Genomic DNA, 13,070 nt, shown 5'->3' on the forward strand with positions numbered 1-13,070 from the left:
TCGGACCCCGATAATTATCATTCCAAGGGGTCTATCATGAATAGACCCCTTGGAATGCAATGTCCTGTTTGTAGCTCCATTTGGAAAGCTGCTTAGATCCATTAGAGCACTGTTTCTCAAACTCAGTCCTCACGGCCCCACACAGTTCTCGGTTTCCAGGTCACCCAGCAGCTGCACAAGTGTATTCATTACTCACTGACGCAATTTAAAAGATCCACAGGTGGAGCTAATTATTTCACTTGTGTTTCTGTGAGGAGACCTGGGAAACATGCACTGTTTGGGTTCCTGAGGATCGAGTTTGCGAACCTGTGCATTACAGTTAACACAAAAAAAGTGCCTATATGGAAGCTGAACCCCAGGCTCACAATACATATATTAAACTATATTTTACATTGAGATGATCTCTGATCAGACATGACAGTATTACTGCATAACATGATGACATATGCATCATATATGCTTCTTACTCATTATCACGGGAGCTGAGTATTTAACATTTAAATAATTGCAGCAAAAGGGCATTTCGATAATACGGCTACCGGTCACACCCTACCGTACTTACATCTTGTCCTTCTGGTGCTGCCTCTTCCCCATCTTTACCGCTGTTACCGGCCAGAAACACCGATAAACTTCACGGAGTTCAGAATTCCTTCAAACTCACAACTACTTCCGGTATTGTCTCCTATATTCACACATGACCGGAAGTGACGTAAAGAATGCGACCCGAGAGCCGTGTTGGAACTCTCATTCTCTGTCTGTTTCTGATAGATTATAGAACAGGAGTACTATCATGGCGGCTCCACACATGTGGCTGCGCTGTCTAGTGCTGAAATCCCCTCGTTTCACCCTGACCTGACAGTGACGCTGACGCATACCGCAGCCCATAGAATAAGAGTAAATGACAAGACTTGCATCCAACTAGCAGAAAAGTGTTGTTTTTTATTGTGTAGTAGGTTGTTGAAAATTAGGGACAACAATTTACAGGGATGGTGTTGCCAATGGAAAATGATGACATTTTCCTGGATATATTTTCTGAGAAATTATATATACTTTAACATATAGCTGTTAAATTAGGTAATCAGGGATCTGCAAGTCCCTAAAGACTCTATTGGGATTGCCTATGACTTTACCATGAAGGTGTGCCAACCTGTAATCTTGAGTAATATACGGGAATTATTTACTAACCTCTATAGCAGTGGTTGTTTAGCGTTTTTCATCTGGGTTTCCCCTGGCAGACAATTTCTATTATTTGTGCCCCCCATCTGCAAATGCAATACATTTGTAATGAAAGTTATTGCTATAAGATAAAATGTTTAGTCACCCCTATAACAAGACTTAAAAGAAAATAAAAATGAAATTAATTGTACTCACATATTTCTTACATATTATGTTTATGAAAAATTTACAAACTATAATAAAACTATAGAATATGCTTTATTTTTTTACAGGGATGGACGTTTTCATTGTTATCAGGGTCTTCTTTCCCAATGTGTCTAATTCACCTGGATGCCCTGACTTTACAGAACATTTTGTAAGGGGTAAGGTCAATGGCGAAACTAAGGGGTAGAGCAGGGCGTGTGCCGTGGGTGCCATATGACGGGGGGCGCTGCCGGCCGCGGTCCAGGACACTGAGGTCAGTGTAGTGCTGTTCGGTCAGCACTACGCACAGTAACAAACTCACAGCCACCGGACATTGGCTGTGTCTGTTTTATTAGCAGCAGGACTGGTGCTAGGCTTCCATGCACCCAGCGCCGTCCTGTGCTGCATGGCTGCGCCCCTTCCCTCCCCCTGAGCGCTTACCCAATAGCGGTAGCGGGAGGGTAGAGGGTTGGCTCAGGCAGGGCTGCGTTCTGGGCAACGGACCTCCTAGTCCAGTGTTGGCTAACCTTGACACTCCAGCTGTTATGGAACTACATAACCCAGCATGCACTGCTACAGTTTTGCTATTAGGGCATGCTAAAACTGTGGCAGGGCATGCTGGGATATATAGTTCCACAATAGCTGGAGTGTCAAGGTTAGCCAACACTGTCCTAGTCTGTGCTTAGAGCCGGCGCCTGCCACTGATTAATAGTCAGTGAAAGACAGACTCTCATTGACTGCTGTGCCCACTGCCGAAGCCGTTCTGGAGCTCACACATGAGCTCCATCTTCTGTCTCCTGCAGTGGGTAATGGGATAGACGTCATGACGTTTCTCCCATAATGCAGAGCCGGCCGGCCCGGGAGGACAGAGGAGGTGATGGCGTCGGCGGGACCAGGATTAGGTAAGCGTTTTTTTATTTTCTTTTTATGTGTGTGTCTGCTGGGGGAGGAGGCACCACCACTGGGGGCACTGCATCGGGGGGGGGGGTGTACCACTACTGTGGACTACTAAGGAGGGGACTGCTACTGGTGGCAGTGCTTCGGGAGGAACCACTACTGGGGACTACTGATGGGGGGGGACTACTACTGGGGGCACTGCAGTTGCGTAACTTCATCCCAGGTGCCCGGAGGCAAGGTAAATGTTGGTGCCCCCCCCCCCAAATTAAAATGTACCACCCTCCCAGGACCTATGCCAGCCCCAGCTGCCGCCGTCCCCTATGCAGTTCCTCTTATACAATGCCCCCAGTAGTGGTCCCCCTATGCAGTGCCCGCCTGTGTAGTGCCCCCCAGTAATGGTCCCCCTATGCTGTGCCCCCAGTAGTAAGGCCCCTGTAGTGCCCCCATATGATGCCCCCTGCAGTGCCCCCAGTAGTAAGCCCTCTGTGATAAGCACCCTGTAGTGCCCCCTGTAAAGCCCCCAGTAGTAAGCCTTCTGTGATAAGCCCCCTGTAGTGCCCCCAGTAGTAAGCCCCCTGCAATAAGCCTCCTGTAGTGCCCCAAGTAATAAGCTCCTTGTAATGTGCCCCCAGTAGTAAACCCCTGTAATAGGCGGCAGCCTCCTGTAATGCCCTCCCTCCCACGTGCACACACACATACAAAAAAAGAAAACTAACCTTAAACCCCGCTCCAGTGCCTGCTGCCGTTCATCCCTGGCGCCCGCTCCTCGGAACTATGGGAGTGACGTCATGACGTCACTCCCATAGTGGTAAATGAAGGAGGGTACTGCGCTCGAATGAAGGGGTATTTTGTGAGTGTTCCCAAAAAATGAGGTTAACAATCTGTCTGTTTTAGACTATTTATTAGGAGTCACACTGCTCCTTTATTAAATCAATGGATATATGTCCATAGGTATATGTATATTAAGGGTACAGTTTGTGGATGAAAGTCTGTAACGTTGGTGGTTACCGCTAAATGGTCTGACTATCCCAATCTTAGTTCCTTAGATAAATATAGTGTTTCAGTATATAGCATGCAGTGTGGTACGTGCTGTTTGCTCATAAAAGGGTGAATCTGGCTCCAAAAGTTTAAGTTCTCTACGCGAGGTATGTAAGCAGTGTCTGGTGGGGCGGCGTCCCATGTCCCCCAGGTGCACTTACTTACCCTCTGCGTCCTTGTTGTACACCTCCAGGTGTACTTGGTCTCTTCCGCTGTGTCCTCCTGGTCTCCGATGTTCCGCACCTGTGTCATGCAGTACACACTGTGCCCTGCGAGACTTCCAGGTGTCACGTGTCGCGAGATCTCGCGGCACCCAGGCTCAGCGGGGGTAATAGGGGCTCCACTCGCTCCGTCGCGAGAAGACTTCGGATTCCTTATTAGGTGTCTGGCGGTCTCTATGTTAGATAGGGGGTCTGTGGATATGAAACTCCGACGCGTATCGGCCTTCCGGGCCTTTCTCAAGGAGTGAAGGTGTGCGCCATCTTGTGTGTGGTGTCCCTATATATAGGGAAATCCTGATGGGCGCCATCTTGGTTGTGGTGTATGTACTTCCTTATGTCTGTTATATCCGGTGGCCATCTTTGTTAAGGGAACCTTGTTACTGGTGATCCCTTAGATATAAATAAGGGAATGTGATGCTCGGCAGCCATCTTGATTAAGGGAAAGACAAGACAAACAAGTTACTGTGTATTCTGCTTATTGTGTGCTGCATAATCCGCTAGATCTATTCCTGCTTGGATCTCATATCTATCGGAATAGTGATGCTCGGCGGCCATCTTGGTTTGGGAAAGAAAAGTTATATAACATGTGTGATCTACCTATTCTTTAACAATCACTGCTTTGATCTCATTGTCTACATTTAGGGTCAACACTTTCAGAGGGCTCCTTGAATGTTGGAAGGGGTCTGCGTATGCTTACTAGATCGCAACAGGTAGTTTGCGCACACGCAGAGCGAAGCATACACATGGGCAATACGGAAACATCAGCCAAGTGCATGCGTTCTCTCCTGTGCGTTCCTTGCTGCATCAGGCCCAATATACCTTGTCCCACACTACTTTGTTCCCTTAGTCACTAAATCTCTATCCCACATCTGCATGAAAAGCACTCCAAAATTATTTTATAGACAGATATGGCATGGTTTGGGGGAGATTTTTGGATGCACATCATCTCAAAATGAGTCAAATTTCTAGCAAGCGCCTCCACACCCCCTAATGAGGACATAAAATGGCAAATCTTAAGGAAGTGCCAGTGTCCCAGAGTGAAAATTAATTCTGCAGAGTTTGGGAAGATTTGAGTGTACCGTTAGTGAGAAGATGACCTACTCTTGACAGTCCTGCATCAGCCTACAAACAAGACTGATCCTGTTGAATGCTCAGTTGATATAAGGGGTTATGAAGAAAGATGGTCAACAGAGAGCAAACTGAAGCGACGCCTTCCTTGGACCTTAGGAGCTCATTTAGACCCGCTCGCTAGATGCGTTCGTTCTCATCCAGCGTATGCAAATCCGGCACACACCCAGCAAGGCAGGCGATCGCACGGCTAGGCATACGCACGCCCACTATGTCTTGGCGTGCAATCACTTTGAGTATGCAGACGCCCACCAGCCTGTTATAAGACGCCCACTTGTGCACGTCATCTCCAGGAAGTGTATGAAACCATCGGTATATCGAGGACCATCGGAAGCGATCGCAGCGCTTGAGGTTGACTATACCCTGCCGCATGCACCCTGTCACTCACTCTGCTGGGCAGTCTATGCGCAGCAAGCGAACACTTCCCAATCTCTCGCACTGGTTTATGCACATGCACTGCGATGCATACGCATGCTCAGATTGCGAAAATCGGCCAGCTACAAGCGAACGCATCCTAGCGAGCGGGTTTGAATCAGGTCCTTTGGAGCTCATTCAGACCCGCTCACTAGCGTCCGCTTGCACCCAGCAAGGCAGGCGATCGCACGGCAAGGTATAAGCACGCCCACTATGTCTTGGCGTGTGATCACTGAGTATGCAGACGCCCACGGTGCAGTGGTCGGGCATGGAATCTGGCGAAAGGAACGAATTCGAATGAAGCCACCATTTTTCCCAGTAACTGCATAGCCTGAGGACTGAAATATGAGGCATCTGTTAAATGATCCTTATTTTGGATTGACGATCCTGAATCTTTTCCTGCGGAAGAAAGTCTCTGACACTGGGTGTCAAAGAGAAGACACATTAATACCATCCTCTGAGATGGAATTAAATTTGACTTGGGAAAACGGTTGATCCCCTGCATACTTTGGCTCCAACCAAAGCTCTGGAACATGCCTATGGTAATCTGAAGAAGTTGTTGCAATAGGGCTATTGAAGGTGCTCTTAGCAACAAATCATCCAGATAAGCAAACACTTTGACCCCCCCCCCCCACACTTCTGAGTAGGGAGATCATGTGTGATGCCGCTGCCCCACTGCAAACCGTAGAAAATGTTGATGACCCCTCCATATAGGAATATGGAGGTAGGCATCTTTGATATCTATGGGAGGCGAGAAATTCCCCTTCCTCCATGGAACAAATGACTGACCTTACCAACTCCATCTTGAATTTTTCCAAGTGGAGATAAGGATTTAACCCTTTGAGGTTGACAATGGGACAAAATGACCCGTCTGGTTTGTCTACTAAGAAAAATGCAGGTGCGTCTGAACGTTTGAACACCATTTCATGGGCGTGCATAAATTAGCCATTGTGATTGCATTCAGAGTAAGGGAGCTCTCTGCGTGTAAGGAGATCTACCTTACATGCTACGTATATGCCCGATGTGTGTTGAGAATACCGATTTTTAGGCTATTGCACACCGTCGTACAGATGTGTGAAGGTGGCAGTCGGCGTCCCAAAGCTCAGCAGTGCTTTGGAGGACATTAGCATATTTTAGTAACTGATCAGTGAAAGAATGCACTTGCAATTGATGTTATTAGTAGTTCTGTTATATAATTTACCTTGAACTTTAGGTTTAGGGGCCCTTTAAGTAGTATTCATGTTCACAATGAGAAAAACAACAACAATTACCTGCCAGTGATACACTCAGAAAGTCCTCTCAGGTTTCAACACATCCGCTACCTAGTACTGTACATAAGACAATAAAAGGTACACAAGTGGCTAACATAGGACATAAGCTCTATTTCAATCCAACCCCTTCCTCAGGTATATATTCCTAATTACTCATATGAAGCGTTCTTGTGCTGGCCATCTGTAAGGCTGGGTACACAGTATTCGATCCATTGTACGATATATTGTTCTAACACGAATTGGAGCGATATATCGTGCAGATCAAATAGTGTGTACCACCGATTACGCATGCCGGGTTGTTCATCGCATTGTCCCATCTGCTGTGGGACAATGCAATGAATGACGCCATGCTGCTAAATGCAGCACTGAATTACACATTCTGCCGTCCTCCACTGCAGTGTGCAATGTGTACGGGCAGTGCATTGTATTGCTCTATCCCGTCGTCCTGTAGCTGGGTACACACATCGTGTAGTACTGTATGTACCCAGCCATAGCCTCCCTTTTCATTAAGCTGAGTTTGCCATCACATTATTGGTACCTTTCCAGGTTTAATGGTGTGAGCCATGATGGCGTATAAAGACTCACAAAGCATGATTGCAGTGTCTGTAGTCACTGAAAGTAAGCATCTCAGTCCTTGCACATACGGACACACAGATTTACCCCAGGGAAGTGCTTTGTAGCAGCAGTAGAATGAAGTCACAGACGCCATTGCAGCAAAGACGCAAGGATGGGAGTAACTGCCTCAGATTCAGAATCAGGCCCTATGTGGAAGAAGCATCCCACCCCCACTCTACAGATCCCACTCCCTCAACATACCCCACCTCCATTAAAGCTGCTTTCCCGGGCTGGTTTTCCATCCCACTCCACCCCTGCGGTTAGGTAAGGACTTTATCTCCCATGACCTAAGAAATAATTTTAATTCATTCTGGACCAAATAGAAAATCTCCTTCAAAGGGCAGTGCCCTCTAAAGCATACTTGGACTCTATGTCTGCCTTCCATGCTTTAAGCCATAGAGAACGTCTGGCAGAAATGGCCAAAGCAGAAATATGAGACTGTATGTGAATAGTATCTATTAAAGCATCACCTATATATGTAGGAGCCTCTGAAATGTGATGAGCTAAAGAACTAGCTTCAGACAAATCTCCTGATTGAAACCCAGCAATCATCTGGGTCATCCAGGAATTGATAGCTTTTATCACCCAGGCGCTGGCAAGAACAGGCTGCAGCGAGACTCTTGTCAAAGTGAATATAGACTCAAGTACAGTCTCATTCTTCCTATCCATAGGATCCTTAGGTGTTACAGACTGTGTTGTGGAGATAACAGTATTCCTGACCAACCTAGCAATAGGAGCCATCCACAGTGGGTGGAATTTCCCAAAGCTTGGTATCCTCTTCTGAAAAAAGGATAAAGATTCTTAAATTTATTCAGAATATGAAATTTGGAATCAGGTTTTAAGCAGGCTTCTTTTAATATTTCTCCAAAATGAAAAAATTCCGGGAAAACAGATACATGTTTCTTCTTATATTTAAAGAAAGAAACTGAACTAGTCACTGGAATAGCTGTTTCCTGTAGATCCAAGGTCTCCCGAACTGTATCTACCAACATAGACACTCCTGAATAAGAATGTAAGTCCACCTCGCAGTTTGAGGTGTGTTCCCAGTCATAATTCACTTCCCCCTCTACCTGGGAGGAGGAGGCTGAAGCCTCATCTCCAGGAGAATCCACTAAGGACTGGCCTGAACGTCTCCTAGTGGCTGTGACCCCTGCTGAAGTTCCCATTATATTTAGGGACATTGCATCTCAGCGAGACATTGTCCCATATCCTGGGCCCATCTGGGCTCTACCGAGGGACCTGACAAACTAGGAGTTTGAGTACAGGGTAACATATAATTTGCCTGAGAGTGACGTAGTTCACCTATGGCCTTGGCCATAGACGTGGCCCAACAGGCATCACCGACTGCTCAGCCGCACTTCCCGGTAATGAATCTCCCTGGGTCTGTACAACCATTTGCCAACTTTTTATCACATTTGTACAAGTATAAAAAATTACTGAGCTCTGTTTTTTGACTTCTCCTTACTGAGAGAGAAAGACAATTCTAACCAATACAGATAGCTACCTAAATTCCTCTGGAAAAAGTGTAGCACTGTTTTTGTTTTTTACCCAGAACCACCACCACTGCTTCTGAAATGACAGCAAAAGTGAGGAGACTTAATAAGACTCTAAATCACCTATCTGTTTAAATGCAAAAAAATAAAACCTGACCCCTGAAATCCACATTCACTTGCACAAAAACCAAAGGCAAACAAATAATTTTCAGTACTAAACAATGTATGTTACTGCCTAAACTCCTAAAGAAGTGCAGTAAAGTTGCTTATATATACATAAAAATGCTATAAGACTAGCATATATCACCAGGTTAACTACCAAAAGTAATAATCCTAGTTCAACTGCTTATCTGATAAGAGACAGCCATTCCCCTGTAATTTGCAGTGAGTCTCAGCTCAAAAATCCGCCAAAATAGTGTTTGGGGCGTGGTCTATGAGCCTGCTGTCATTTAAATGCACGGGGGCATGACCGAGTGCGCCGTCAGCTTCCAGCTTCATTCAGGACACCTGACGTCATCATAGGCGTTCCCTAGCCGCCGGTGCCTCTCCCCGGAGATCCACAGGGATTGCCTGATGTATAGCGGCTCTTAGGATGTCATAAGTGGCGCGCCTCCAACGAGCTACTCCAAAAAGCTGGCAGCATGATCTGTTACACCTACAGCTGCTGCCACGTGAGTAGTAACATGCCCGGCCGCTCTGCTAAAGCAGTGTGCCGGGAAGCAGTAATACAGCAAACAAGTTTTTTTTTTTACATGTAACAAGCTTACCTTTTTGCCAGTGGCCCCTTCAGATGTGTGTCTGGTATGGAGAGAATCCCAAGGACTATGTAGTTTGGCGACTCTCCCAGAGGCCGTCTTTAGAGTGGGATACAGGGTTCACACAAAACCTCTATTTCTATCTAACTCCCACTCTGCTAGTACCTGTCGCCTGTTGCCAAGGGCTAAGCAACAGTCATTTATTTATAAAAAAAAACTATAGTCTTTAAAAACAAATTCCAACAATGTACGTAGTACAAATAATACTCCTGTGCTCTCCACAACTCAATCTGATTGGAAGAAAAAAATAAAATAAATAACAGGATACAAATTATTAGGTTTTTTTTTTTAATAGATAGTTAGAAAAGGAATGGAAAAAAACCCTGTGTTTTTTTGATTTTTTTTTTTTTTTTTAGAAACATTTAAAAATTAAGAACTGACTACAGTCTGAGTACAGACTCGGCTGTTTGGAGTATTGAAACACAGCAGTCATGATCATAATTTCCTACATTCAACAGAAATGTAGGCTCTGATTGTTGGCCTGTGGAAAGTTTATTACAAGTTCTCAAAGTCAAGTACAAAAATAGTCTGAGACAGGGCAGCATTCTTCTTGTATTCACAGGTGAAATTTGGCTGCTTTATGACACTCCGATACAGCCATCAGTTACATCTGTATAGTGCAAGGTCTTGGTTAAGCAATGGGACACAACCCTAAATATAGATGGAGCAATGCGATTCAAGTGTATTAGTAACATACTGTGCTTTTCTTGCAAATGATGGCCAACATCCTCTCATTCAATTTTTAATGTGTCAACCAAAATCTTCAGTCTTCCAGTGAACAAGAAAGACAGAGCAATAACAGGGCTTCTAGCTGATGATCAAAAACTAGAGTGGCTCCTTTAAATAACCCCTAATGTCCATGCATTTTCCTCTCAGCACCAATGTTACTCACAGTGGAAGCTGCCTTGCTGTTTGTCTTGCCAAACTAGCAGGCAAGCACACAAAGGAGAACAAAAGAGGAGGTAAGGATGTGAGCCAAGTAATGTTATTTGTCCTTCAGGCTATCCAGCTGCTCTTGATACTCTGTGAAGAGTCGCTGGAAACGAAGATTCTGTCCAATAAGTGGGAGAAGTTCCTTCAGCAGCTCTCTTTTCCGGAAACCCTGATTGACAAAATAATAAAAAAGTAAAAAAAATGGTCACAGCATTTTTGCAAATTGTGACTGTAAACATTGCAAGCATACAATTTATATTTGTGTTTAAAATACAATATTAGTACACAGTAATTCATTGTGTAGGGCAGGAGTGGGGAACCTTTTTTCTGCAGAGGGCCATTTTGATATATATAACATTATTCGTGGGTGCAGTACAGGCCACACCCCCTCATTGTGACATTACATAAAGGCGGGGCCACAATCGCCGGTGATTACAGCAATGCCCGGAGCATCCTGAGGATGCTCTGGGGGCTGTAAGGGCAGTGGTGTGACCAACTGAAGCTTCCTAAGGACACTCCAGGTGGTACTGCTGCATAGATTCTGGCTGCAGGGTGCCATTCTAGTCAGATGAGGCTAGCAGAAAAAAGCTCTGAGGGCCAGACAAAATGATCCCGAGGGCCTTCTAAGCCCCCCGGGCCTGAGGTTCCTCATCCCTGGTGTAGGGGATGCATTGGATTTTAATTTTATCCTTAGCAATTAACCAAGCAATCTAGAGATTAAAGTACAGCTAATTCATGACAATCTTTAAAAATGGGGTGCATTTTCTTGTAATATAATCCCACCAATGCCCTTACACAAGACAAGGAAGCAGAAGTCTATAGTTGGTTCTATTAGGATTTAGTAACTGTTCAGCTGGGTGCACACTATAAGATATATTGTACAACATTTCGTTCTGACGGGGATCTGAATGATATATCGTGCGGATGTTATAGTGTGTAAAGCTCAATTTCGCGTGCAAGCTGGTCGTCCCATCTGCTGTGCTGCACAGCAGTTGGGAAGATGCCATGAACTACGCCATGCTGCTAAATGTAGCATGAAATGCAACATGGAATGATATATAGCGCTGTCATTCACAGGCTCATGTAGTGTGTACGGTCGGCGCAATATATCGCTCCATTGCGTCATGCCACCACTGGGTACACAAATCGTATAGTGTGTACCCAGTTTTTGAACTGAAGAGGTTCTGGAATCAGTCCACTGATGCCTCATTGATATTTTGAGATAGTTAGCCATTGTGACAAGAACATATGTAGTGGGCAAAGGACAGTATGCACTTTAAAGCTTCTGATGGAGGTGTCAGTCAATAAAAATGAGCAAATTCGATACAAACACAGTACTGAGCAGCATCAAATCAATTGAAATCTAAACTCATGGATGCCACACACATTGATTCAGAATAGTTTATGCTTATTTTAATAAATATATTAAAATAAAAATCTGAAAATCTAAATATTTTGTTCCGGTTTATTCTGATATGAAGTAATATGCTTGTCGACAATCAGAATGTGGACAAGCATTAGGAGGACCCCAGGAGCCGGGATGTCAGCAAATGTAAAATGCTACTGGAAGCATTTTACATCTGCGAGCACTACAACTGTAAGCATGATAAAAAACCATCATGTTTACAGTTGGAATGACAGCACAAAAAATGCTTTAAGTACTTGCCGGCATCCCGCCACCTGCCTTCAGGCATGGTCATAATGCTTATTGACAACCCATATGTATCCCTAGTCTGAATCTACTCTGTGGGCGTACACAGGATATAGAAAGCAAAGAGTCTTACCAAGATTCTAGATTCCCATTGGCTATCAGATGAGTGATGGACAGGGCCCAACAGATCCTGACAAACCTCACGCAGCTTCTGCTCAAAACCTGCATAACATCAGATACAGGTGATATTAAAGTATAACAGTTGTGAGGCACGGTGAAAACTATGAACCTTACAGGTTTCTTATTTTATTGACTCCTACAATGTAAAATGGCAATTTGTGTTTTTGAAAAAACTGATTTTTATACTAGTAAAAATAAAATTTCTCCAAATCCATGGGTGACACTGGAGTTCTGCTGGGGTATAGACCAGTGTTGGCTAACCTTGACACTCCAGCTGTTGTGGAACTTTATATCCCAGCATGCCCTGCTACAGTTTTAGCATGCCCTAATAGCAAAACTGTAGCAGTGCATGCTGGGTTATGTAGTTCCATAACAGCTGAAGTGTCAAGGTTAGCCAACACTGGTATAGACAGTGGTAAGTGGAGCCTGTCACTTTAAATCTGAAGATTTTTAATAGGCTCTTCCCATACCCCACCTAAACCATTTAAGTTTAATCAAGTAAAGTTGTAGAGTAGAAAGGAAGACGAAAAAAAAAAAAAACAGGGAAACCTCCCTTAACCTAAAGGACAACTGATTCCCAACTAGAGACCTAAATGCCACTACAACAAGTGACAACAGTCAAAGCAACAAAAAAACATCTCTCAGATAGAAAGGAAATACATAGCAGCGCAGATATGGCATCCAGGGTCTCTCATGGATGCGGAGAATGGATTTTTGATAAGTACAAACTCTTGTTTTCGCCGTTGTCCACTGGGGAACACTGGAGTAACACTGGGGACGTCCCAAAGCCGGCTTTATGGAAGGGAGCGTGCTGTTACTTGAACCACCCTGTGCCCAATACCAGCCTCCTTGGATACAAAAGGAACAAAACAAAAGTATGCACAGAAAGACACAGCTAATCTGCAGGTGCCCCTTGACGTGCAGCCCAAGAGGCACCCATTGAACAAGCCAAAATCCTGGAAGGTACTAGCTGACCACTAGCAACATAGACCTGTCAAATAACTGCTCAAAAACATCTTGCCACTGTATGCTTCGAAGCAGTCTAAATCTGCGTA

At 44.8% G+C, this 13,070-nt stretch overlaps 2 protein-coding genes across 2 annotated transcripts in view; both read right to left on the minus strand.

Annotated features, from left to right (window-relative positions):
- Positions 1-717, minus strand: part of PPIL2 (peptidylprolyl isomerase like 2) — a 60,958-nt gene extending 60,241 nt beyond the window's left edge. The window contains exon 1 of the mRNA XM_088476706.1: positions 563-717. Coding sequence (XP_088332832.1) covers positions 563-594 — 32 coding nt within the window. The 5' untranslated portion in view covers positions 595-717. The remainder of the gene's footprint in view (positions 1-562) is intronic.
- A 9,492-nt stretch (positions 718-10,209) lies between these two features.
- Positions 10,210-13,070, minus strand: part of HIRA (histone cell cycle regulator) — a 43,102-nt gene continuing 40,241 nt past the window's right edge. Inside the window, exons 24-25 of the mRNA XM_088476655.1 lie at positions 11,969-12,057; positions 10,210-10,353 (exon numbers count right to left, since the gene is read on the minus strand). Coding sequence (XP_088332781.1) covers positions 10,237-10,353; positions 11,969-12,057 — 206 coding nt within the window. The 3' untranslated portion in view covers positions 10,210-10,236. The remainder of the gene's footprint in view (positions 10,354-11,968; positions 12,058-13,070) is intronic.

The sequence above is a fragment of the Taudactylus pleione genome, unplaced genomic scaffold (assembly GCF_031769625.1).
Source record: "Taudactylus pleione unplaced genomic scaffold, aTauple2 ptg000191l, whole genome shotgun sequence".
In the NCBI taxonomy this organism is placed as follows: Eukaryota; Metazoa; Chordata; class Amphibia; order Anura; family Myobatrachidae; genus Taudactylus; species Taudactylus pleione.